Genomic DNA, 25,301 nt, shown 5'->3' with positions numbered 1-25,301 from the left:
GTACACCATACCTAAAACCTAAAAAAAAAATGTTATTAAGAAGCAGCACTTATTTGGTCAGGATTGTGCTTGTGAACAATCAGGTCAGAGACTAACCTTTCTAGTGCTGAAGCTACAAAAGGATGTCCCATCCACTTTCAATCAAGAAAGTTTTCAGCATTTCCTTTCCTGGTGGCACAGTGGGCATTGCTGCCTTGCAGTGCTGGGCCCCGGGTTCAAATCTAGGCCAGTTTCCTCTGGGTGCTCTGGTTTCCTCCCACAGTCCAGAGACATGCTGGTGGGTTCATTGGTTTCTGGGAAAACTGGCCCTGGTGTGAGTGGTGTGTTTGTGTGCCCTGTGATGGACTGGCGTCCCGTCCAGGGTGTACCCTGCCTGTGGATAGGCTCCAGCTGCCCCATGATCCTGAACTGGAAGAAGTGATTAAAAAATGTCTGGAAGACAGGATTAGTGTTGTTCAAAAGACAAAAGACCTGCGTCTTGGCTTTTAATAATAACACTTACATAGCGCTTTTCTGGACACTCCACTCAAAGTACTTTACAGGTCATGGGGATCCCCTCCACCAGCACCAGTGTACAGCCCCACCTGGATGATGCTCCAGTCTGCTCCCCACACACCAGCTCAGTGGGGAGGAGAGCAGAGTGATGAAGCCAGTTCAGAGATGGGGATTATTACAAGGCCATAACTGGTAAAGGACAGGGGGAAATTTGGCCAGGACACCGGGGTAACACCCCTACTCTTTCTGGGAAACACCCTGGGATTTTTAATTACCACAGAGACATCTCATCTGAAGGACGGCACCTTTTTACAGTACAGTGTCCCCGTCATCATACTGGGGCATTAGGACCCACACAGACCGCAGGGTGAGCGCCCCCTGCTGGCCCCACTAACACCTCTTCCAGCAGCAGCCTCAGCTTTCCCAGGACTCTCCCCTCCAGGGACTGACCAGGCTCCCACCTGCTGAGCTCCAGTGGGGCTGCCAGCTGGGAGCTGCAGGATGATATCGCCGCTGGCATGCCTACACCAGACGATCCACAGCTCCGGAATGCATGGTGGTCCTCCTTCCCCCTGGTGCCAGTTCAGGAGCCGTGGCAAAATGAATCATCGCTTTGGATACACCAGACTGGGGGGGGGGGGATACCATTATTGGCAAATCCAAACTTCAACGTGAAAAAAGAAGGAAGGTGAACTTCTGTACCTGAGCAATTCATGATGCTGAGCCTGCCCATTTCTTTTATTTTCTGGGTTTCTATTCTGTAGCTTGACTGTAATACAAGCAACCAGCCTGGATACTGGTAATTGGGTGGATCAATTGGTAATTCGTAGTTGTACAGGGTGATTCCCAAAGATAAAATAAAAGCAAAAGGGTTACAATCTGGGTTATGAGGGGGGGGAGTGCTGGCTGTTTAAAAAAAAAAATGCGGTCTCCTCCTCACAGTCAGGCGAAACAGAGAGAGATCAGCACTGTTAGCACACACCCAGCTCCGGCCTCTCAGGGGTCTCGTGGTGTGGACTTGCTTCAGCCCCTTTGAGGAGAAAGGGGAAAAAAAGGACATTTCCATCTAGTTTATATTCGAGAGGGCTTGCCCGTGGGCTGCGTAATGGAGCTGTTTATTATACCTTTAAACTCAAACGGGCCGTCTTTCTTCCTGGCCCATCTCACAGCTATATTAAGTGCCCTTGGCTGGCCACTGCCAGGCAGGCCTCGGCCTCTTATCCTATTAGGCGGATAATGGCCTTGCGGTAACCCATAGCGACGATCAGAGCGGCCTAATCCGGGCCCGTATTCACCCCCACGCACGCCTTTCATGGTGTCATTTTCACAAGCTGTTGACTCTATTATCTCCCCGAGCGAGAGAGAGGCGGCGCACAACCCCACCCTGTGCCCCCTCCGAGCTCTGTGAACGGCGTTTTTAATTAGCGCTTTTCTTAAACTCAATCCCCTCCTCTCTCTCTCTCTCTCTCGCACACAGCAGTCGACTGCGCGGGAGACGTGAGCCGGGACCCTCTCCAAAGCGCCCTCCGCCTTGGGCGTTATTTAACACGGATCTGCTAATTGTGCCTCCGCGCTCGCAGCGGAACCCAGGCTGTTTAATTTATTCATCCTTACACATCCACACGCAGAGGAGGGGTGGGGGTCGGGCTTGCTTGGCGACGGAGGAGCTGTTTCACTGGGCTCTGGGGACTGGGGAGGGAATTAACGAGCACGGAGAGGACCTTTAATTAAGAGGGACGGTGTTTACGAACAGCCTCGGCGATAATGGACATCGGTTTGAACACGGGTTTTTAAAAACGGGGGGATCTTGTCTGTCCCACCCAGGAGACCCGCCTTCCTCTCTCTGAACCAGTCAGGTGAATTTCATCGCAGCCTCACAATTCTTCAGCTGACTGGTTCAGAGAAAAAAAACAGCTCCCTTACAAGCAAGATTTTTTTAAAAAAAAAACGTTGCTGAATTTGCCCATTTTTTTTGCCTAAGAAGTGTTCAGACTGTGCTTTCCCTGCTAAAGAAGTCAGAACAAAAAACAATAGTCTTTTTAAGCATCTTTTTCCCTCACATCACATCTCTGGAGATGCTGTGGAGGAGCCAGAGCCTATCCCAGCAAGCAGTAGGTGCAAGGTGGGGTACACCCTGGATGGGGGGGGGGCAGTCTATCGCCGGGCACACAGACGCACACGCACACCAGGGCCGAATTGTTATGTAAGGAGTCCAGATTCCCAGAGGGGCCCCATGTGAACACAGGGAGAGCACACACATTCCATGCAGACAGCACACCAGGAGCTGCGCCCAGTACTGGGCCTCCACGCCATCCTGAGACTACCTCCTCGTGCGTAAAATGAAACAACACAAGGCCTGGCAGATAACACAGCTGCTTCACACCGCCGGGGTCCTGGATTCAAGCCCGGCCTCGGGCAGCCGTCTGTGTGGAGTTTGCATGTTCTTGTCAAGTGTGGATAGGTTTTCCGCTGGCTTCACCTGTTCACTACGCCGTGTGGTCCCTTCAGGACTAGCAGCACAGGAATGCTCGTGCCCTGTGCTCTCAGAACAGGCTCCAGCTAGCTGCCACCCTCACCCGGATAAGTAGCTTCCTCATAATGAATCACTGGAAAGACCACACCTGGGCCAGAAGTCTGGGTGCAATGAATACACCTGCTAGAAAACACTACTGGTATTTCACTACACTGATTTAATAATGATGAACTCAATGTCCCCAATTTACACTTAAATAGCGTTTTTAGCTGAATGTTTCTGGGTAAGTGCTATAAATATCATTAGCCTTTTCATATCTCACTGATCTACAGCTTATGTGATCGGGGTAAATATTCAATTTTCCTCTTCACTCATTTCGCTTTCACTGTCCATACCTGCCACCTGACTGACCCAAATGACAACAGGAAGCAGCTCGGCCTGTTTAGAGGGGAGGTATGTGGCTTCGCTCTGGAGAGAGTGGCGTGCTGGGTGCAATTCTGGTCAATGCTTTGTAGAAAGGATGTTACTGCTCGGGAGTGAGACCAGAGATGCCTTCTGGGGCTTAAGGGAATGTTCTTCACGGACAAGCTGAAGGAACTGAAGCTTTTATGTCACCACATGGGGACCTGATACATGTACAGTAGCCAAAATTAGGCAGTGCGGTGGCCCTGTGGCTAAGGATCTGCTCCTGTGGCTGGAAGGTTGCTGGTTCAAATCCCGCGGGCGGCTGAGGAATCCAACTCCGTTGGGCCCCTGAGCAAGGCCCTTAACAACAGCTGCTCCAGGGATGCTGTAAAAATGTCTGACCCTGCGCTCTGACCCCAAGCTTCTCTCCCTGTCTGTGTGTCTCATGGAGAGCAAGCTGGAGTATGTGAAAAGACAAATTCCTAATGCAAGAAATTGTATAGGGCCAATAAAGTGATCTGATCTTAAATCCCCAAAGGCCCTGACAGAGTGAACCCAGCGGGAACAAACAGCAAAACACTAATCAGAGGACACACTGGAAAACTATATGAAAGTTCACTTTACACTGAGAGCCACAGGCACCTCTTTACACAAAGGGCTGCGGGGGTGTGGAACAAGCCGCCCAGCCATGGTGTTAAAGCTGATACTTTATCACACAACCTAAGACTAACTGCGGGACCCCTGTGTGTGTCATAGCCCTGGGTTACATGCTTATCCAGTACAAAGAGACACAGCTTCAGACCATGAGCTCGGAACAAAGGACTGGGGCTTCAGTTTGTCAATGACACACCTTTCAATATGGGACCCAATCGTGTGTCTACAGGTTTTTCAAGTGTCCCCAAACCTGGTCTTAAGTGGCCACTGCATCCACAGATTTTCACCCCTGCTGGGTTCCAAATAACCTAAGTTCATTAGTGGCTTTATTGTACCAGTGGCTTTATCGCACCCCACTCTTCAACTGCGACTGCACACAGCACCCCCTCCAGGATCAGGCCTGAGGGTCTCCTCCTTTCAAGAAACTCGGTCGCCACAAACCTCAACACAAGGTAGCGTTTATTGTTAACAGCAAGAAAAAGCACAGATGCCTTCAACCGATGCCAATCCAGGCACCCGTCTTGAAGCCAGTCTACCAGTTGTTAGGAGACACTGGCCTGGAAAACCAGCTGGGCTACACAGTGCACTGCCTTTCCGAGTTCCAGAGGTTGATTCCCAGTGCGATCCAGCAAGAGAACTGCAGGCTGCTGGGATGTGTGTCCATGTCTGTGTTCTGGATACGTCCACTCGAGTTTAGGACTCACCCCCCAGGCGTGAAGCCCTCCCAGCTAACCTCTCTGGTTAAAGAAATGGCTCTTACTGAGCAACAGTCTGTAATGGTGTTGTGGGGAGGGGGGGGGAGGAGAGAGAAAGTCTTCTTTACGAACAGAGGCTGCCCACACAAAGTCCAAGATCCGTCCCCAGCGTCTCTCCCACAATCTACAAACTGGAGACAAACTCCTGCACGGCCGACTCCGACACCTGGGAGAGAGAAAAGGCAACACAATGACACCTGAGCTGGACGGGCTTGAACTGGGCCACCGCCGTCCCAAATTCGTGTAATCCTCCCCTCTTATTTCTCTAGGCAACAACAGCGTGTAGATGTACACAGTGCCAGCTGTTCAGGTCTGACAGCAAGTCTATGACCCAGATCTTTATCTTTCCCTGCTGCTGAACACGAGCATTAAGGGTAATTTTGTACACATCAGAACATCACTCTGTGACCAGAAATGTCCCGTTCAGGAGAAGAGCATGTATTTAAACAGAGGAGGGATCTCTAAAGATTCTAATGACAGGATGCATATTCAAGTGTGCAGCTGTCCCAGACCATCAACGACGGCTGAACGGGTCCACATCCAGAGTCAAATAACACACTTTGCCCGATTTCTTAACATAAAGGAATTGAACTACACAAGAAAGCACTCTTGCCTGTTGGACAGGAGACTCTCAGTGTGCTCTTAGGACGGTGCTCTCTTAACTGAAGCCCTGTAACTTAAGACCAACAGCTCCCTGCTTTGAAACGCAGCTCCAGCAGTAACAAGATGAATTTCAGAACCGGCGTTAAGGGAGCCGTAACTACAGAACGCACGTGACGGTTATTTTAATGTCGTTTGTAACACCCAGTCGCCGGGCGTTTGCGTCTCATACGAGATGCTTTGAATTGACCTCTTCCGCGTACAGGCCAGGCCTACACGAGCCTCACGGAAAATACCGGGACTGTCAAACCGCAGCTGGTCTCTGTTCGGCCAGATCCTGCCCAGCGATTTCCAGCAGGTGACACAGTCTCAGGAGGTTACAGATCTGGAGGGACCTTCACCCCAGAAGGTCAGTATTACTGACGTGTATACCAGTGAGCTGGATAAATCCCCAAAGGGCGACCGGTTGATGGGAGGCCTTCCTTAATGAACGGCCGAAACTGTAGGTTCAACAGCGGGGCAGGCCCTCGCTCCTACCTGCAGCTCCTCCACGCTCTGGCTGAGCTGCTGCTCTGCGCGGGCGATGGCCTCCCGTCCGGCCAGCACCTTCTGCGCCAGGCTGGCATTCTCCTTCTGCAGCTTCCTGAGCTCCCGGCGCAGGTACTCCTGCTGCTGCAGGTAATAGGGCATCACGAAGCCGCACAGGTCCTCCTCCGGGACCCCGCTGGGCCGCCTACGACGCACAAACACACACACACAGCGACAGGCATGAACCGCTCTGCCCCACAATCCTGCCAGCCGAGATCCAGCGCAGGTCTCGCTTTTGGCACAGGGCTGGAATCGATTCCAGACCCGGGGGTGCTGTATGGGAGGAGTCTGCATGTTCTCTGTGGTCACATGGGATTCCTCTGCGGGCTCCAGTTTACTCTTACAGTCCAAAAACATGCTGGTAGGGTAAGTGGCTAATTGAAAAACTGATCCCGGTGTGAGTGTCAGGCTCGAACCTGCAACATCTGGACCGCAGGGGCTCCACCTGTACCACAGGGGCCTGGTCCCGGAGAGCCCGCGTGCACCATGACATCACCAGTTTCTACCTGCATGTTACGTCCTGGTTGGTTTGGTTTTGTCGACTCCCCTCCCATGGGGAGGTCAGTTTTTGGAGGTGGGTCTGTCCCTAAATTGGGTCTCTCTCTGGATTGGCTGAAGAGAGTGGTCTGGTTTTAAACGCCCATACGGGACGTCCGGAGAGCAGTGTGGAAGTAGAAACAGTATGACATATCAGATTTGTTTTCTTGGCTGTGGTGTAGGGTTGAGATCGTTGTGGCGTCCATGTTTTCCATTATAGCCTAGTTTAGATAGAGCAGACAGACAGCTTGCTGCCCCTTTCTCGGGAGACAGGTTTAGAGGGTACTGGGTTGTAGAACAGTGTAATTAGCGGGTTTTTTGTTTGTTTGTTTGTGTATTTCCAGCCGTTAAACCCTGGCTCATGGGTTAGTCCCCATTCGCCCCTAGACTGAGCCATACTGGGGACATAACACTGCATGAGACGATTCTACCGAGCTCAATGAAACAGGCAATGTGTTAACTGGAATCAATCAGAGATCATTCAGGACTCTCCAGCCCCCGGGACCAGAGTGCTCTTAATAGAGCAGATTACCTGCTCCATGCAGGAGGGTGACCTGCAGATTAAAAAACAGGGGACCTGTAAAATGAAGTGCTCTGGGACCCGTGTGCTGTCTCGGTGGACTGATGCTCGTGGACGCCGGGACAGATCGACTGTAGGAACGCTCGTCGAGAGTCCCCTGCTTGACTCCGTACCAGCGGTGGTGGGTTATCCTCACCAGGCAAGCTCCATGCTGTCCTCGGCCGCCTTTTCCAGCCTGTCCAGCTCCTCGAACTTCACTTCCAGATCGCCCTCCTCTACGATCTGCGCGATGTCCTCCTGCACACAGAGGAGAGCAAGGCCAACACACTTCGCTCAGAACAAGGGCTGAGCCATCAGCCTGGCCAGAAATACCGGGGAGAAGCTACTGCACAGCTTGAATCCCGCAGCCGGCAGAGGAATCCTACTCCGTTGGGCCCCTGAGCAAGGCCCTTAACCCCAGCTGCTGCAGGGGCGCCGTATAAATGGCTGACCCTGCGCTCTGACCCCCAGCTTCTCTCCCTGTCTGTGTGTCTCATGGAGAGCAAGTTGGGGCATGCGAAAAGACAAATTCCTAATGCAAGAAATTGTATAGGGCCAATAAACTCATCTGATCTTATCTCCAGCCTGTGGTCTGTATTCCACTTGCTAGGAGAGGTCTGTGACAGTAGATGGCGCTATGCTGCCATTCACAAACTCAAAGCACACTCTAGTTCTTTGGCCCTGTGTAGTGTATTGAAGGCCAGTAGACTAAGCTGCTGTTACTTCTGGTATAGCAGTGCTGTTTTCTGCTGAATTAAAACTATTCCTGAATAAGGTACTGTGCTGTCAGAGTTGCTCACTACCGTCATGTCGGTATTGTATCGTTCGCCCTGCACAATTTAGTTCTGTCCACGACTGTCCGCTCCCTCAGCCACGAGCTGGCCGCCCCGTGGTCTTGAACACAACTGCTCCGGGGCCTGCTGCTGGAAAGGCACCTCTGCCACCTTATCAGAACAGATTAAAATAAAAGGTTATTTGATCCTTCTAGCTTATTTGTTTGCTAGTGACCAACTGATCTCTGGGGATCTCTTCCAGCTCTTTCTATAAGGAGGTCAGGCTATAGGCTTCAGTAACATAACTGGGCAGCCTGTTCCACCCTCCCACCACTCTCTGTGTAAAGTCATGCCTTCTGCTCTCAACAGCAAATGGTCTTATTCACTGTGGGCCCATTATAATCCCAATTCAATAACAACTGCACAGAACATAAATCACGGACTTCTATTCCCTGCATTTTCTATGAAAGCTGGCTGCTCTGCCCCCCCTCAGCCCCAGCTCTCACCCTGATGGAGTCCTGCAGCTGGGAGACGAACTGCCTGTGGATGCTCTCGGTCACCTGCGGGCTCTCCTTGTACAGGGGGTGGAAGGTCTGGGCAAACCTCTGGAAGCTGCACACAAGCAGACGAGGGTCAGAGGGGCAGTGCTCCTGTCTCGGACCCCTCCCACAACGAGCCACCAGCAGCTCCAGCTACTGCAAGACGTCCGGAGTGTTTGTCCCCTCATACAACATTTCAACCATAGAGCCATTCTCCCAACACCACACAGACTAGCAGCTGTAGAACAGGAAGACTTCAACAGGACCCCCTCCTGGCTCAGAGATGCTATACAGGGGGTCTCCAACATACGTCGGGTTTAGGGACCATTAAGTTGTAATGTATAGAAAAACAGCACATACAGTATAAGGCTTATTTTCCCCATATGGACAGCAGAAATATGGAGGTTAGGAAGTGTAGAGCAGGAACTTTGCCCAGAAACTCAGATCAGGAAGATTTTCCCTTACGAATTAATGGAACAGTTGAGTTGAGCTCCTGACCATAACTACGATTGTAGCTACGCAAGCTTGATCCTGGGGTATAATGATTCAATATCTCAGTCACATGCAACAGCGGGGTCTACAAGAAGAACTTTTCATGTTAGATTTTGCTCTTAACAATATTATTTCCATTTTCCTGGACAACATGATCCAGTAAGACCAATGTCGCTCTCAGCGCCTAGAAGAACCGAGGAAAAAGTTTTCCCCAGCTCATCGACGACATAAATGCGAAACAAGGTACTGTATCGCAGGGTGACTTATAATGGGGATCCCCCTACATCTCTGTGAGCTGCCGTAAAATCAAGTCAAACGAGACAGACCGTGCAGTAAACCATGGACTGTGGCCTGCAAGCTGAGGACATCAGCCTGGCTGAGCAGAGCTTTCAAAACTGCTCAGTCTGTAGACAAACCCCTCGTCAGGCAACAGGGCGACACCCCACCAAGAACGAGGTGCCCCTTGTTAAACTTCACCACCTCAAATACCGTACAGCTGATCAGTGACGTCGCACCCAAGGGTGATAAATCGCTCTGGTCTTGGACAGCCAGCAGCCGACACTCCAGGTGAATTCAGGGAGACCAGACAGGCAGAGCTCAATACAGCGTCTTGTCAGCGACTTCACACACACCGCCTGCGCAGATCTTCACGAATCCTGACCTACAGAACCGATTCTGCTGCCCAGCCGTGTCGGCCCAGAGCCAGGACAAAGGGGACTTGCAGGAGCTCCAAAAGGAGCAGCTGGGAGAAGCTGTGCAATTGGTCCAATTAAGAAGATAACGAGCCGGTTTAGATCGTTAAGAGGGAAGCTGGAATGCAAAACCTGCAGGACCAAACAATTTGGAATAGTCTAGAGGTTTTTATAGCTCTGGTCCTGCTGACCCCCAGATCTGCGGACTTTCATGAGAACATAAAGGCTAAAAGGATACAAAGAGGGCATTCAGCCCCACCAACCTGTTTGGTACTGAGCAGCTCACTGATCATAATCAGGATGTTTCTTGAAAGTAGCCAGGGCACTGAATTCAACACCCCCCTCACTTGTTCCATGCTCCCACAACTCTTTGTGTAAAACAGTTCCTTCTGTTCTAGGTTTACAAATGTCAGCATAATTGCCACTGTCTTAATGGCAATATATACACATCTAACTTGCAACTACGATAGTTTTCATCTCTTTAATACACAGATTTCAAGTAACTCTAAAACCCGCTATTTCGTACCAAATGTGGTTGTTCACGGACGGGCGACTAATCAAACCCGCCCCATTAAGGCTCTAATCAAGTGACGCCCAGCTCAGCTGTAATTAAACATTGCTTGAAAACTTTATAGGACATTATAGCAGACAAAGATTTTCCTTTACAAACAGAAAATAAAAATCGCTTTCCTCGTGAATAGGCAAGGTGAAACCGCACTGAACAAACCGTTTTGCATTCGTATCGCATCGTTTTTCTTTCACTTGTTGTAGAGCGGTTTTAGAGCCTAATAACGCCCCGTCTCCCTTTGGTCATTGTATGAAATAACTGATCGCGATATCGGAAGGCTTTTTAATCTACAGCACTCGGACAGGGTGAATTTTGCACTGATAACAGGTTTACGGGGCACTTTTTACGAATGAGCGGGTTTGGATAAGAGCGTCAGCTGGACAAATCAATCAAGAAAACTAATATTACTTTCCAAACTGAGAAAACAAAAGCCGATTTTACGACCGATCGGTGGTGGTTTGGTCTGGGTGGAAAGAGATCGCAAAAATTGTTTTTAATTTCCGTCTTGAGCTTTCGGTGTTCACGAATGACAGCAATTCCGGCTTTCACTTTTCACCTGATGTCGTTGATGAGCTTCTGCAAGCTTCTCTCCATCACCCTGTTGAACGTTTTTAACCGGGCCGGCTTGGGCTCGGTTCTGTCTTTGCTTAAATCGGTCATTTGGGTCGAGACATCTCCTCCCTGACCCGCCTGAGGCCCGGCCGCTGCAGGGCGGGACGAGCCCGGAGCCTCTCCGCTACTCGAATCCCCGGTTCCGACACCGTCCTCCGCCCTCGCCTGGGTTTCGCAGTCCATTTGCTCCGGATCAGACGAAAGGTGCTGCGCAGTTTCCTCCATCGCTTCTGCAGTTGTTTTTCCAGCAGCCCGCCAACACGCAAGCACCGCCTCCTAACCGAAAAGGAAGTAGGTTTAATGACCCTCCATTGGCTGATATTGCAGTCAGTCAATATAAAGAGGGGCCCGCCTTCCACAGAGAGCCAATCACGCACGTTGGCATGCCGCCGAAGGTGGGCGTGACCCTCATGACTAAAAGCACTGCGATTGGCTCGTTCCATGTTGTCAGACATCACTCATTCACTGACCACGCCCCTGTGTTTCTAATGCAGGTGCTGTGATAACTTACAGAATCTTATCAATTCACTCCTGTTTGACAAGCAGACTGCCTAAACTCTCGATTTGTAACCTTTCTTATTTGTGATCTCTGTCCTCAGTTACGTCGTTGTTCTCGGATTCACCGTAGAATGCGCATCCTGTTTTGTAGAGAGCAAACGGTGTTCTATATTTTGTTTTCGTCTTTTCAGTTTATCATTCTTGTTAATGACCCGGCCATCTTAAGAGCTAGAAAAAATATTTCGATATAAAATACTCACATATGGAAAGCAGACCTGCTCATCAACGCATGCGTTACCTATCGTCAATGACTGTTAAACACTAAACTCCTGAACTAAATAATATTGTAGCTCCCCCCTGCCACGAATGTTTAAAAAAGAACGCCCCCCTACGAACTAAAGTTTTATCCTTTAATAATAAAAAAAACTATTAAAGTTTTATCGTTGTGTAGGATGCTTGTAAAATAACCGATATTCGTTTGTTAATAAAGCGTAAAGAAATGTTGTCAGAGCCTATCCCCTGTGAAGTGTAAAACTACAGCTAAACTTGAGCTAAAAAACGAGCAAATACCAAAACACTTTTTTAAAAAACCAAGACATTTATAACAGAAACCACAAGGCATATAAATTACAACAGCGAAACAACGTGAAAAGTAAAATATTTAAATAAGCTTTCCTCTTTTTTCCCATACAAAAATAAAAACAAAATGTATAGAATTTCCCCTTCTTATGTTTCTCAAGCTAGCTTTGAAATCTTCTGACCCCCCAAAAAACGAAAACTAAAAAAAAAAAGTCGATACACATTAAAAGCAGGGTCCGAAGTGGTTTCACATTTAAAACAATAGAGCTAAGAAAGCGCGGAAGTATCGTTGTTTCCTTTAAAAATGCACGAGCAAATTAGTATTGGCAAACTGAGTGACCATTGTTACATCTACCTCACTGGGGCGGGGCGGTAAGATCGCCCCCTGCTGGGCGAGGGCTGTATTTTGCTTTTACAGTCCCTTTTCAGAACGAAGTGAAACACGAGACTCTAAAAATGAGTTCCAAGCAGGTCCTCGTGACCTCAGAGCTGGCTTTTGCCAGATTCAGGTCATCAGACCGCAATAAAGTGGCGAAAAAGGAAGATATTTAGCTGGACTGATTGCTTGGGACTGAAGCCCTGCCTGCTTTAAAGAACCTGATCTCTTCAACGGCTTCAGAAATCGATTCACACAAGGCACTCTGAGCCCCAGGGGGACCAGAATCCTTATGAGCCTGTGGGGAGCAAATGGATGCTGGCATTGATCTAGCTCAAATCAGCAAATCGGATGCAAAAAATATCAGACGCTGTGATCCAATCAGAATCCCTGTTTTGCCAGATTCCTACTGCAGTTTGGAAAAGCCTGTTTGTTCTTTAAAGCCGGTGCCTCGGCCCTAGATGATCACCCTGATCTATGAAGGGGGAAGGGAGACACCCCTCTGTTTCAGAAAGCACTGTCTCCTGCTCACCCCAAATCCTATGATCAGGCAAGGTGAGGTGAGGTGAGCACCCTCCCCAACACCACCACAGTCCAGGTCCCAACCCCATTCCAACTGCTGTTGCTGGCTGACTGGGGATACAGGGAGCGCAGCTGTCCGATCCAGGCCTGCCTGCACTTATTGGTTTCATGGCAATCTTAAAGACTGATTTTCAAAATGATGTGGTCAAAATGCACGTCTTTCGTAGGGTGTCAGGCAAGTTAAGGCAGCAGGACGTGACCTGTGGCTCCTTCCATTAGAGAGCTGTCCATTGATCAGCTCCTCGCGTCTTAACTGCTTATCTGGAGGATGAATGGAACAATACAGGTGTGGGCAATACAGAGGCCTTGCACAGGAGGGGACTGGAAGGGCTACATGTTAAATCTGGGCTACACAAGACCTGTCAATCGTGCAAGGCTCACCCAGCTCTCGAGATGATCAGCAGGGAGCAAAATACCATCCCCACTTCCTCTTGATCCCTTTGCATTTGTATTGGTACAACCCCTCTCTTCAATTCTCCACCACCCAGTGAGCCAGGAACGTGAAACTGGCTGTTTAACTGCTGTATTGGTCCTCGCCCTGACCAAAGACATAACGCAGCTCTTCGTCGCACAGTAAATGGAGTAATGGAGCAGACTGGTAGACTACTGCATAGTCCTGAACGTGTTGGAAGGCGTAGATCAGTGCCACCCCCTTCCTCGGGGCTCAGATCCTATTAGGAGTTTATTAGGAGGAGAGATGAATAGGCAGACGTGACAGCTAGAGGAAGGAGAACATCCTTTGTTTGCTGTTGGAAGGGTCAGTTCAGTGTCCAGTTTTAACATGTCTAATGTACACAGAATCAACGGGTCACCTCTGTCTCAGCTGCAAAAGCAGTTGTGCACCATTATCTTTAATGATGGAGAGTAAAGAGCCTGTAATACTCACAGCATTGTGGCTGACTCTTTACAGCACACAAAGCATTCATTTAAAAATGCAACAGAATACAATGTGAACTCTTGCGGTTAAAGGAAGGTGAGGATTCTACAAGGTCAGGAGGAATTTCCTTCACCATTAATGCCATTAGTTCACGTTCTCTGTCTTTCAGGAGTGAAAGGGGTTAATCTGACTATGGAGTTCTCTGTACTGGCTTTAATATTTAACAGTCATTAGATGCAGTACAGGCACATAACGATGCCCCTCATAGTCAGAAAGCCAAGTCTGTCTATTCATCTTGTCCACACAAACTCGTAATGGGATCTGAGGTGTTGGTGGAAACCAGAAGAAATCCAATTAAAGAATTTGCTCGCAAAATAATTTCCCGCCTTTCTCCCCCCTCTGCCTACTTTTCAGGCCTGCAGGGACTGGCAAACAGGTGAAGGGCAGGAGATCTTACATGAGTTTCTGCAACACCGCAATTGGCAGCTGTTTTAAGACTCAGTTCTCCAGCAAGCTGCGATTCCTGGAGCTGCGAGGAGTTAGTGCACATTGGAAGTCTGAGTGATCCTCGGCCAGAAAGCCAGGGGGGCTCAAGCCAGCTACCTTCAACCCTGGCCCTGCTGGTGTTTTCGCCGACTGTGCGCCACAGCCAGGGCAATCCTGGTCACGTTCTGCTGGCAGCTCTATCCAGACTCAAAGCCGTGACCTTTCAATCGCAGGCTTCAACCTGCTCTCCGAGCTGATGAGCCGCTTGGCTTAACACGTTTTAACAAATCCAGCGCTCACAGAATCAATGGGAAAATGGAGATAAATGGCTCATCTCTACCTTACGGGAGTAGCAAAAAAAAAAAAGAGAAGGTGTGCACCAGGGCACTGCCTGTGGCCCAAGTCAGATTCCAAACAACCAGCAAGACACGCGGGATAGTCAGTCACCTGGAAATCCTCCAGAATAGTACAGAGCTGCCATCTGGTTTACAAACACCCTCCCCACAAAACCAGAACAGTGAAGTAAGCCTCATCCATCACAAGGAAAGAAAAATAAAACAAACTCAAAGTCATTCTGTCTCTCTCCGGGGACTGCCGGGGGACATGGGAGGAGCGGCAGGGGAGGGAGGGACAGCTGTCCAGTTTGACCGTCTTTCAGGGATCAAGTCCCCTTCCCACAAACCACCGCCACACGCACACGGCCTCCCTCCCTCTCAGAGGGCATCCGCCTCCCGGCAGGCTGTGCCGCCTCAGCTGGTACCTTACTCCTCGCCGGAGCGAGGGGAAACCGGGCAGCGGCTCCTGGTCGGAGTCTCTGGACAAGGGCGTCCGCTGGCCCACGTGCGGCGATCTCCTGGAAGCCGTGACTGAGGGCAGGGGCTGAGCAGGCAACTGGGATCGGAGTCGGAGAAAGCAATCCGTAGGGAATTTGGGCTGTACAGCGGAGAGGGACAGGATGGAGGGACTAGGTAGGTATTGTTTTTTTTCATTCTTGGTCTTTCATGCCAATGAAGCTGCTTTCATGGATCTAATTAGTCTTAATTAGTCATGGTGAAGGGCGTCATTAGTTGCTAATTGAAGACTCCTATAATCACATCATGATCAGGCACGGAGACTACTGCTGCAGGATGGCCTGTCATCAGAACAGAGGTTTAGATTGTTAGAGGTTAGGGGACAGCGGACAGGTCAGGGTCTAGTGTGTAGGGTGTAAAGACTGGGTCTTCGCAAGGAAGTGCACCACAGATCGAAAAACACCCCCTTGAAACAGTTTGGAAGAAACAGGGCTTTGGCGTCTAAGAAGTAAGGGAGCAGGGTAAAGACTGCCCAGGATAGTACATTCTGCCTCCTTCTTGCCCGGTGCCTTTGTGGCTCCCCCTGGTGGCCTGGCAGGGATCAGCACTCCAGGGGGATGAGGAAGGACTTGCGGCAGTCGACGGCCTTGGGGCTGGGCGGCTGCGCCCTCTTCCTGCGCAGCTCCTCCCTGCCCAGCGAGCCGCTCAACCGGCTGTAGGCTGCCTTGTACTTCTTGTCGAAAGCAGCTGGAGGGAGAGAGAGAGAAGACATTCACTTCATTAACTGAAGAGTTGTTAATGGGGCCAGCAGGGGGCGCTCACCCTGCGGTCCATGTGGGTCCTAATGCCCCTGTATAGTGACGGGGACACTAAACTGTAAACAGGCGCCGTCCTTCGGATGAGACGTAAAACTGAGGTCCTGACTCTCTGTGGTCATTAAAAATCCCAGGGCGTTTCTCGAAAAGAGAAGGGGTGTAACCCTGGCGTCCTGGCCAAATTTCCCATTGGCCCTTACCAGTCATGGCCTCCTAATAATCCCCCTCTATGAATTGGCTACATTACTCTGCTCTCCTCCCCACTAATAGCTGATGTGTGGTGAGCGTTCTGGCGCACTATGGCTGCCGTCGCATCATCCAGGTGGAGGTGGAAGGGAGTCCCCATTACCTGTAAAGCGCTTTGAGTGGAGTGTCCAGAAAAGCGCTATATAAGTGTAAGGAATTATTAATTATTATTATTAACTGACCTCTTTCTCTACATCTGGGGACGGGCTGAAGAGCAGCAGGGCCCCTCTTGTTCTTATCCCATGAGCTGGTCTTAATTGCTTAATTAAACTTGGTCAGCTGGTCAGATCCTTGAAGTCAAACCACCTGTTTCGGGCCTTGATGACTCACTGACCACGAACTACCTGTAGCTGCATCAGGGCTCCCCTTCATGACAAGAGCTGCTCTATACTGCACCACTAAGGTGATCAATCCATGAAGAGTGTCTGCAGTGAGGCAGTGTTTAGGGTTCTGGCCTCAAAACTATGAGGCACTGGGTTCAAATCCCCTGTGGAGCCCTGCTACTGTTTGTATACAAGGATACCAATGTCAGAGCCTGTGCTTAACCCCATGAGGTGCTTGCTCGGTGCTGTCATTAGCACCCAAGCTGCTGCAGGGGACCCCGTTCCTGAAACGGGCCTGCAAGCCAGCAGCAATGTCAGGGTCCTCTCACCCATACGGTGCTGTGGAGCTCCCGGCCCTCAAAAACAGAAATGGCTCTGACAGGACAGGTCCCCATTCTCCCCCCATCGTAACAGGGGCTCTCAATTAACTGGCCATTCTAAATTGGGTGTGTATGTATAAACTGGAAAGCAGCGGGTGAGGCAGAGGAGTCCAGATATCTTACCCACATGATCCTTGCCCATAGCAGCCAGGGTGAGGAAGAGGAACTCCCGATACAGACCCCTGCGGGAAGAACAGACACACCTGCACAGTTACCACTGTGCCAACACGGCTTCTTGTTAGGAGTTTACAATTAAACCTTCAAGAGCCGCTTTGCTGTTTTGTGAATTGCCAGCTGGCCTGGGTTTCTCCAGGGTCTCTCGAGTAGAGGTGTGACTCATGTGTCCTATTGCCTGATTTAGCCACATGAAAGAGAACAGTGGTCTTGGTTAATTAGGGATCTGTGCTAAGGATCTGCGCCTGTGGCTGGAAGGTTGCCGGTTCGTATCCCGCAGCCGGCAGAGGAATCCTACTGCATTGGGCCCCTGAGTAAGGCCCTGAACCCCAACTGCTCCAGGGGTGCTGTATAAATGGCTGACCCTGCGCTCTGACCCCCAGCTTCTCTCCCTGTCTGTGTCTCATGGAGAGCAAGTTGGGGTCTGTGAAAAGACAAATTCCTAATGCAAGAAATTGTAAGGGGGTAATAAAGTGATCTCTTATAACTTTCTCACCTTGATAACACTTTATATAGTAACAAACTGCTACTGACCAATAATACATTTATATTTTGTATGAATCTTTTGCCAGCTAGATCTGTACTGCTTTCTTGATTATGACTCCCAGCAGCCATATCACCCTGCACCTCAAGACTGGCAGCCCACTGGAGCTCAGCAGGTGTGAGTCTGGCTGCTGCTCGAAGAGGTGTTAGTGGGACCAAAAGGGGGCGCTCACCCCCGAGATCTGTGTGGGTCCTAATGCCCCAGTATAGTGATGGGGACACTAGACTGTAAAAAGATGCTGTCCTTCGGATGAGACGTAAAACTGAGGTCCTGACTCTCTCATTTAAAATCCCAGGGTGTTTCTCGTAAAGAGTAGGGGTGTTACCCCAGTGTCCTGGCCAAATTACCCTCATCATTGCCTCCTAATAACCCTAATACCTAATCCATCCTAATACCTCCTAATCCATCTCTGAACTGGCTTCCTCACTCTGCTCTCCTCCCCACTGAGAGCTGGTGTGTGGGGAGCGGACTGGAGCATCATCCAGGTGGGGGATACACACTGGTGGTGCTGGAGGGGATCCCCATGACCTCTAAAGTGCTTTGAGGGGAGTGTCCAGGAAAGTGCTATAGAAGTGCGAGGGCTGTTTTTGGGGATCACAATCAAGAAACGTCCCGCTGGCTTTTACCCGAGTCGCGCGGCTGTCCGCGAGGACGCGGTGGGGTCTCACCTCTGGATCAGGGGAGTCCCCGGCTGCTTGCCCACGGTCTCCAGGAAGAGCGACACGGCCTTGTGCACCTCATTCATGCCCACCCAGCGCAGCACCTCCTCCAGGAAGCCCAGCGTGAAGGGGTGGTTGTGTCGGCGCCAGCTGTGGTGTCGCATTGGCACACCGCCTGGGGCGGAGACAGAGGGGCATCAGGCACGCCCGAACTGCTTTCCCCGGAAACGGGATATTCCAGCAGGAAGCAGAGATGCTTTCCGGTGCCAGTGTAGGAACGGCTTATTCCCTGGCACAGAAATGGAATTTCGCTTCTTATAACTCTTAGCCACCCTCGCGGCCAGGCCTCCGGTCTCCGGTCAGATCCTCTTGGGCAAGAGTAAAATGGCTCTGGAACGTTTTCTCAGTGTAGAAGCCAGATGCGCACAGGCCAGCTTGTTTCCAGGCCCAGTAACATCAGGTATACAAATTACAGGGATTTCCCACACTATCTGTCCATCTATTTTCTATCTGCTTCTTCCAAATCGAGGTCGCGGGGAAGCCAGAGCTATCCCAGCCTGGAACAGGCGTGAGGGTGGCTACACTTGGAAGGGACACCAGTCCATCACAGGGCAGACAGAGACGCACACCAGGGCCAGTTTCCCCAGAGGCCAGTTACCCCACGAGCATGTTTTTGGACTGTGGAAGGAGCCCCCCCGGGAAAACCTATGTGAACATAGAGAGAACATGCAAACTCCACCCCGACAGCACGCCAGGTCCAGATTTGAACCCAGGGCCCCAGCGCTGTGAGGCAGCAGTGCTGACCACTGCGCTGCCCGGCCTGGAACCAGCCCTGTGCGAAGAGCAAGATCTGTGCCCGATCTCAGCCGATAGGATTGTAGGAGAGAGCAGTTCAGGTCTGTCGGTCTGCCTCTCTGAGTGCGTCGCAGGTGCTCCAGCGGGGTCCCAGAGCAGGGTCACGGTGCCCTATCACCTGTGCCGCCATGCCACCCATTTCACATACCATTACAGGTATGCAAATCATTCCTGACTGGTTTTGTGCAGGGTGACGATGAATGCACCTTGGCGACACTTTCAAGGGGAGCATGTTCATTCGGAAAAACTGCGGATCTTACTGTGTATCCTCCAGAGGACGTAAAGGGGGGGCCAGTGGTCAGTGTCGGGGGTGATGGTGTCCCAGAGCAAGCGCACCCTCCAAGCGGAGCCTTCTGATGCCTGTGTCCCAGGAAGAAAAAAAAATCCAATTTCAGCCACATCCACAGAATAAAGGAAAAGCCCAGTCAAATTAAAAACTTAACTGCACAATGAAATGTTGCCATCTACACAGTTCTGGACAAGGGGTTCAGTGTACATTTACACAAACACGGATACCACACTTTGGTTAGCAAGTGCAGAGTGTATTATTTGTTCATTATCAGCCATCATGAACAACGCCTCTCATCCGCTTCATGGGACTGTTACTGGGCAGCGGAGCACTTTTAGCAACAGACTGCTCCAGCTTGGTGATCAAGGGAACGTTTCCGCAGGTCTTTCCTCTCGGCGGCTGTCAGGGTGTATAACCCTGCCCTAGGCTGGGACTGTTAGCCCTTCATCTGCTCATCTATGGACAGCATGCTGCTCCACTGGACTTTTTGGACAATCAGTCTGTATAAAGCTATGCACATTTTGCACATATTTTATTGTTTTTACAGTAACTATGATCATCATATTTTGCACACACCTATGTATTTATTTATTTTGTATAACTTTTCGTCTATTCTGATGTCTGTTTTTGCTGGTCTTGGGCTGGACTGCTGTAACACATCAATTTCCCTACAGGATCAATAAAGTCTGATCTATCTATTATTTTAGACAATACCACCAACTGTCGGACAGTCTGAAATATTCATTTCAAGTCCCACTGCCACGTCTAGCTTTGGTTCGGCAGATTCAACAGAGATTGAAAAAAGGCCAATTCAGGCTGCAGGGTGTTATTATAGCTGATACTTACTGCCTGAAAACTTTCAAGCCATCTGAAAAAAACACCTGAAGCCAGGCCTGCTGCTGCCCTCAGTGACAGCACTGGAGACAGTCATGTCCTTGTGAGGGCACTGCCATCATCAGCCTTCCTCTCCGTAACACACCAAAGGCCTGGTCTGCTATTACTTTACAGCCCATAGAAAGCACCACAGAACAGGCCATTCCCACCACTTTGGCCAGGTTGGGGAATTCTTATGTAATGTCATTCTCTACAAATGTGGGAGGGCAGTTCCTAGCCTGTGCTGGAACTATGACCTCCTAAAAACTGACTTCATCAAGCGCTTTGAGATCATCATCTTGCTTGATCAATCAAGTGACCGATCCATTATTGCGACTGGGGGTGGCCTACCTGCGACAGGTGAGCGGCGAGCTGGGAGGAGTGGATGAGCTGCAGCAGGTTGCTGGGCAGGCCCAGGCGCCTGAAGTACCACACCAGGTTCCAGAAGATGATGGAGTGGCTGTCGACCAGCTGGCCCTGGGACAGCACGGCCTCGCCCTCGTTCTCCAGCAGGCTCTCCAGCTCCTTCCGCAGGACCAGGGGGCTGAGGTACGCCACCGTCACCAGGGGGGGCCCGCCCGCTGCGGGGGCCTGCAGCCAGCCCCAGAGGCAAAACACCACTGTTAGCCAGGAGATTTACCACCCAACAGCTGCGTCAGCAGGCGTACACTGCAAAGGAACAGCTAAAGGTTTTGTTCCACCTTTACCTGTTCCTTTGCCATAAAATAGATGAGCCGAGAGCAGTGGTTAGCATTGCTGCCTCGCAGCCTGGGACGCTGGGTTTATTTCCTGGAGTGCTGTCTGTGTGGAGTTTGCATGTTCCCCCATGTTTGCGTGGGTTTCTTCCAACAGGGCAAAGACATGCTGGTAATTGGCTTCTGAGAAAATTGGCCCTGGGTTGAGTGTTTTTGTGTCTGTCTGCCCTTTGATGATGGACTGACGTCCCGACCAGGGTGTGCCCTGCCCTGTGCCCACTGCTTGCTGGGATAGATTCCGGCTCCCCTGTGATCTGCTGGATTACACTCTGCATATTTCCCCAAGGAGGCAAAAGAGCTACAGCCTAAATAACAGCGCTCAGAAAACTGACATCTGCCCTCCTACAGAGGGCAGAAGCGAGCGGGTTACGTACCGGTGCCGCAGAACTAGTCTCGGACTGCCCGCTGGTCTCAGAACCCGAGTCCTCGCTGTCCAGCCCGTTGTAGAGGTGGCGCACAGACGCGGTCAGGGCACCAGGGGGCGCCGTGCCGCCATCTGTGGGCGGAAAGCCTTCCTCCGCGCTGACAGAGTCTCGCTCCGAACTGGACACACACAAAAACACGCCCACAGGGGACCCAGGATGAGTCAGACAGAATTCACCTCCCCTGGTGTCCAAACATCACTAAGACGAGGCCGTCATTCTTTGCTTAGAAGGCCTGCAACATTACTAAATATCACCCTTGGGTGCCCAGAGAGAACACAGAGAGACCCTGCTAGGGCATGTTAGCATGAGACTGACCCCAGATGAAGTTTACTTGTTTCCAACCTCACTAGAAGACGGCACACTGAAGACAAGGTGTCGCACAAATAAACGCCCAAGTTCATGTAAGAGCAGCTACAGGAGGCAAGGAGGCAAAAGAGCTACTGCCCAGATGATAAGGGGCTCAGAAAACTAACCATCTGCCCTCCTACAGGGGGCAGAAGTGAGCAGGGGGCAGTGGGGAGTAGGAACTGTGTCTCAGGTCCTATGGCAAGGGGGCTGTGGGTTCAAGTCCCACATCTGAGTGTGGTGCTTTACCACAAGGGCTCTAGTCTCGTCAGCCAGCTGTATAAATGGGGTATCAGAACATCCTATTGGGGGGCCAAATCAGGTCTGGTACTTTCACTTCGTTCTCCAGAGGCCTGGACAGGAGGCCAGAGGTTCCCCGGCTTTCAGATCGCCCCTGAGCCTCCGGAGGCTCAGGGGCGAGGGCAGCCCACCTGGTGGGCGGGCCCGGCTCGCTGATCTCCACGTTGAGCAGGGGCACGAAGGTGCAGGTGCAGTAGGGGCAGGTGGAGTTGAGGTTGGAGTCGTCGGAGGTCCAGCCGGCCATGATCTCCTCGTCGTACACCAGGGAGTTGCACTTCCGGCACAGGCTGCAGCTGGACATCAGCACCTGCGCCAGGAGCGACACGGTCAGCGGCTGCCGGGCACGGCCGGACACGGCCCCCCTCGCCGGCGCTCTGACCCTGCTCCTGCACAACGCCACCGTTTCCCATCGAGGCACTGTGTCAGTGACGCTTTGCTCAACAACAGTGCAGACACTTTCGAAAAAATCCACTGAATAATAATCATAATAATAATAATAATAATAATAATAATAATAATTCCTCGCACTTATATAGCGCTTTCCTGGACACTCCACTCAAAGTACTGTACAGGTAATGGGGATCCCCTCCACCACCACCAGTGTGCAGCCCCACCTGGATAATGCTCCAGTCCGCCCCCCACACACCAGCTCTCAGTGGGGAGGAGAGCAGAGTGATGAAGCCAGTTCAGAGATGGGGGTTATTAGGAGGCCATGACTGGTAAAGACCAGGGGGAAATTTGGCCAGGGCGCTGGGGTTACACCCCTACTCTTTTAGAGAAACACCCTGGGATTTTTAATGACCACAGAGAGTCAGGACCTCGGTTTGACATCTCATCTGAAGGGCGTTGCCTTTTTACAGTATAGTGTCCCCGTCACTATACTGGGGCATTAGGACCCACACAGACCGCAGGGTGAGCGCCCCCCTACTGGCCCCACTAACACCTCTTCCAGCAGCAGCCTCAGCTTTCCCAGGAGCCAGGTACTGACCTGGCTCACACCTGCTGAGCTCCAGTGGGGCTGCCGGCTGGGAGCTGCAGGGTGAGATGGCTGCTGGCATATGAATAAGAAACAGAATGTCAGCTCTCAAGTCTCTAACGACGTCACCCACCATTTCCACTGGGGTGCGCTCTCCCTAGGGCTCAGCTCTTAGCTATTCTCTGCAACAATGTCTCGTTATAACCCATTCTGAATAACTGCACGCTGGAACATCACCGAAGTATTACGCTGCTCTATCTTGCTATACATGTTTGTCGTGACCTGTTTATGAAAGAGTAACGATGGTGTGTGTTAGTCTCACTCAAGTACCGTCTTTTTTTCCTTGCTGGTCAGAGGTACGCCAGGGTCTATGGTTTTAGGGGGGACACTTTAAATGGGACCTGACCCAACCAATTTAATCTGAATTCATACGATTAGCTAACGTTCAGGTTTAAGGTGCTCGGTAAAGTCTGCACAGAAGCCGTGCCCTTCTGATTGACTTCAGGGCCTCCTCCCTGCTCGACGGACATCGCCTCACCTCCAGCCCGCTGGCCTCCTGGGCGGCGTCCCACGAGGTCCGGAGGTGAAGGGTCACGGAGGCGGCGTCGGAGAGGTCAGCGTCGCTGCCGACGGACAGGGAGCTCTGCGGAGGGAGAGAGGGAGACAGCTTGTGCTCCTCGGCCAGCCTTCGGTTCGGGAAAGCATGACAGCGGGTCGCAGGAGGTCTGCTTCTCCGCCGAGCGTCCGCGCCAAGGAGCGAGCGAGCGAGCGGTGTGCCGGTGACCGGGTATTAAACTTGGGGTCTTCGCAACCCCAGAGTGGGGAGCGAGGGACCTCTGCGGACCTTAAGAGGGAGGATGAAGCCCGAGGCCGACGAGCGCTGGAGGGGACTGTGGGCCCTGTACGGGGACTGGAGAGGAAAATCCCTGATCCCCGCGCTCCTGCAGAGGACTGGACAGTTTCAGAGCCGGGACAGGGGAAAGAGACATGCACTACAGCAAGTGGCCTTGAAGGGCTCTGTCATCGTGCAAATCCAGCCCCAGCATCCACTTGCTCTGGCTGATAAAGGACCATCACCCTCTGGAAAAACTGGTGTGGTATAGTAATAATAATAATAATTGCTTACACGTATATAGTGCTTTTTCTGGACACTCCACTCAAAGCGCTTTACAGGTAATGGGGATCCCCTCCACCCCCACCAGTGTGCAGCCTCACCTGGATGATGCGACAGCAGCCATAGTGCGCCAGAACGCTCCCCACACACCAGCTCTCAGTGGGGAGGAGAGCAGAGTAATGTAGCCAATTCATAGAGGGGGATTATTAGGAGGCCATGATTGGTAAGGGCCAATGGGTAATTTGGCCAGGACACTGGGGTACACCCCTACTCTTTTCGAGAAACTCCCTGGGATTTTTAATGACCACAGAGAGTCAGGACCTCGGTTTTACGTCTCACCCGAAGGACGGCGCCTGTTTACAGTATAGTGTCCCCGTCACTATACTGGGGCATTAGGACCCACATGGACCGCAGGGTGAGCGCCCCGTGCTGGCCCCACTAACACCTCTTCCAGCAGCAACCTCAGCTTTCCCAGGACTCTCCCCTCCAGGTACTGACCAGGCTCACACCTGCTGAGCTCCAGTGGGGCTGCCAGCTGGGAGCTGCAGAGTGAGATGGCTGCTGGTATACAGTAGAGACTGCACGACTTTGCACGAGTGTGCACTTATCGTAAGATGAGTTCGAACACCTGAAGAAGGCTCCACCGCCGAAACGCCGTTTCTTTTCCGCAGGGAATAACCCTTTACTTGTTCTTTTATTGCACGATGTTTACTGTGACCAAGCTGGGCACTGACCTCCGAGGCGGCGGGGTGGAGCCGGTCCTTGGCCTTCAGCAGGCTCTCCGCCACCTGGGACTTCCGCGACTGCCGCTGCTCGGAGACCCGGCGCCCGGGGAGGCCCCCGCCCGCCGCCGGGCGCTCGTCCACGCTGGCGGTGCGCCGCATGGACGCCCGGTGCCTGGTGGGGGTCAGCAGCTGCTGCAGCTTGCCCGCCAGGCCGCGGCCGGGCGAGGGCGCGCTGCGCACGTTGTTGCAGTTCTCGTCCACCGCCTTCCTGCCCGGGCTGGCCCGCTGCCCGGCCGGCCGGCTGCAAGGGGAGGAATCGGGGGGCACCACATCGTCCTCATGCGCGCCACACAGCTCAGCCCCAGGCCGTCCCACTGTGCGGGATCTCATTCTGTTCTAACCTGCTCCTCTGGGTGCTCAGGACTGTTCCTACGGGGCGGAGCGGTGGCTCTGTGGCTCAGGATCTGCGCCTGTGGCTGGAAGGTTGCGGGTTCAAATCCCGCAGCCGGCAGAGGAATTTTACTCTGTTGGGCCCCTGAGCAAGGCCCTTCACCCCAGCTGCTCCAGGGGCG

The 25,301-nt window shown here is 51.7% G+C and overlaps 2 protein-coding genes across 2 annotated transcripts in view; both read right to left on the bottom strand.

Moving 5' to 3' along the window:
* Nucleotides 1-4,469: 4,469 nt before the first annotated feature.
* Nucleotides 4,470-11,044, bottom strand: pmf1 (polyamine modulated factor 1). Its single transcript, XM_006641834.3, has 5 exons — nucleotides 10,687-11,044; nucleotides 8,346-8,451; nucleotides 7,224-7,324; nucleotides 5,920-6,115; nucleotides 4,470-4,948 (listed from the first exon to the last, which is right to left on the bottom strand). The coding sequence occupies exons 1-5, from the start codon at nucleotides 10,965-10,967 to the stop codon at nucleotides 4,907-4,909; spliced, it is 726 nt and encodes a 241-aa protein (XP_006641897.2). The 5' UTR covers nucleotides 10,968-11,044; the 3' UTR covers nucleotides 4,470-4,906.
* A 755-nt stretch (nucleotides 11,045-11,799) lies between these two features.
* dennd4b (DENN/MADD domain containing 4B) overlaps nucleotides 11,800-25,301 on the bottom strand; it is a 54,769-nt gene continuing 41,267 nt past the window's right edge. Inside the window, exons 21-29 of the mRNA XM_069185452.1 lie at nucleotides 24,739-25,030; nucleotides 23,429-23,533; nucleotides 22,046-22,221; nucleotides 21,219-21,387; nucleotides 20,441-20,680; nucleotides 19,188-19,287; nucleotides 18,082-18,247; nucleotides 16,819-16,877; nucleotides 11,800-15,678 (exon numbers count right to left, since the gene is read on the bottom strand). Coding sequence (XP_069041553.1) covers nucleotides 15,533-15,678; nucleotides 16,819-16,877; nucleotides 18,082-18,247; nucleotides 19,188-19,287; nucleotides 20,441-20,680; nucleotides 21,219-21,387; nucleotides 22,046-22,221; nucleotides 23,429-23,533; nucleotides 24,739-25,030 — 1,453 coding nt within the window. The 3' untranslated portion in view covers nucleotides 11,800-15,532. The remainder of the gene's footprint in view (nucleotides 15,679-16,818; nucleotides 16,878-18,081; nucleotides 18,248-19,187; nucleotides 19,288-20,440; nucleotides 20,681-21,218; nucleotides 21,388-22,045; nucleotides 22,222-23,428; nucleotides 23,534-24,738; nucleotides 25,031-25,301) is intronic.

This window comes from Lepisosteus oculatus, chromosome 27, assembly GCF_040954835.1.
Source record: "Lepisosteus oculatus isolate fLepOcu1 chromosome 27, fLepOcu1.hap2, whole genome shotgun sequence".
NCBI classification, from domain to species: Eukaryota; Metazoa; Chordata; class Actinopteri; order Semionotiformes; family Lepisosteidae; genus Lepisosteus; species Lepisosteus oculatus.
This window is presented reverse-complemented; position numbering and strand designations above follow the sequence as displayed.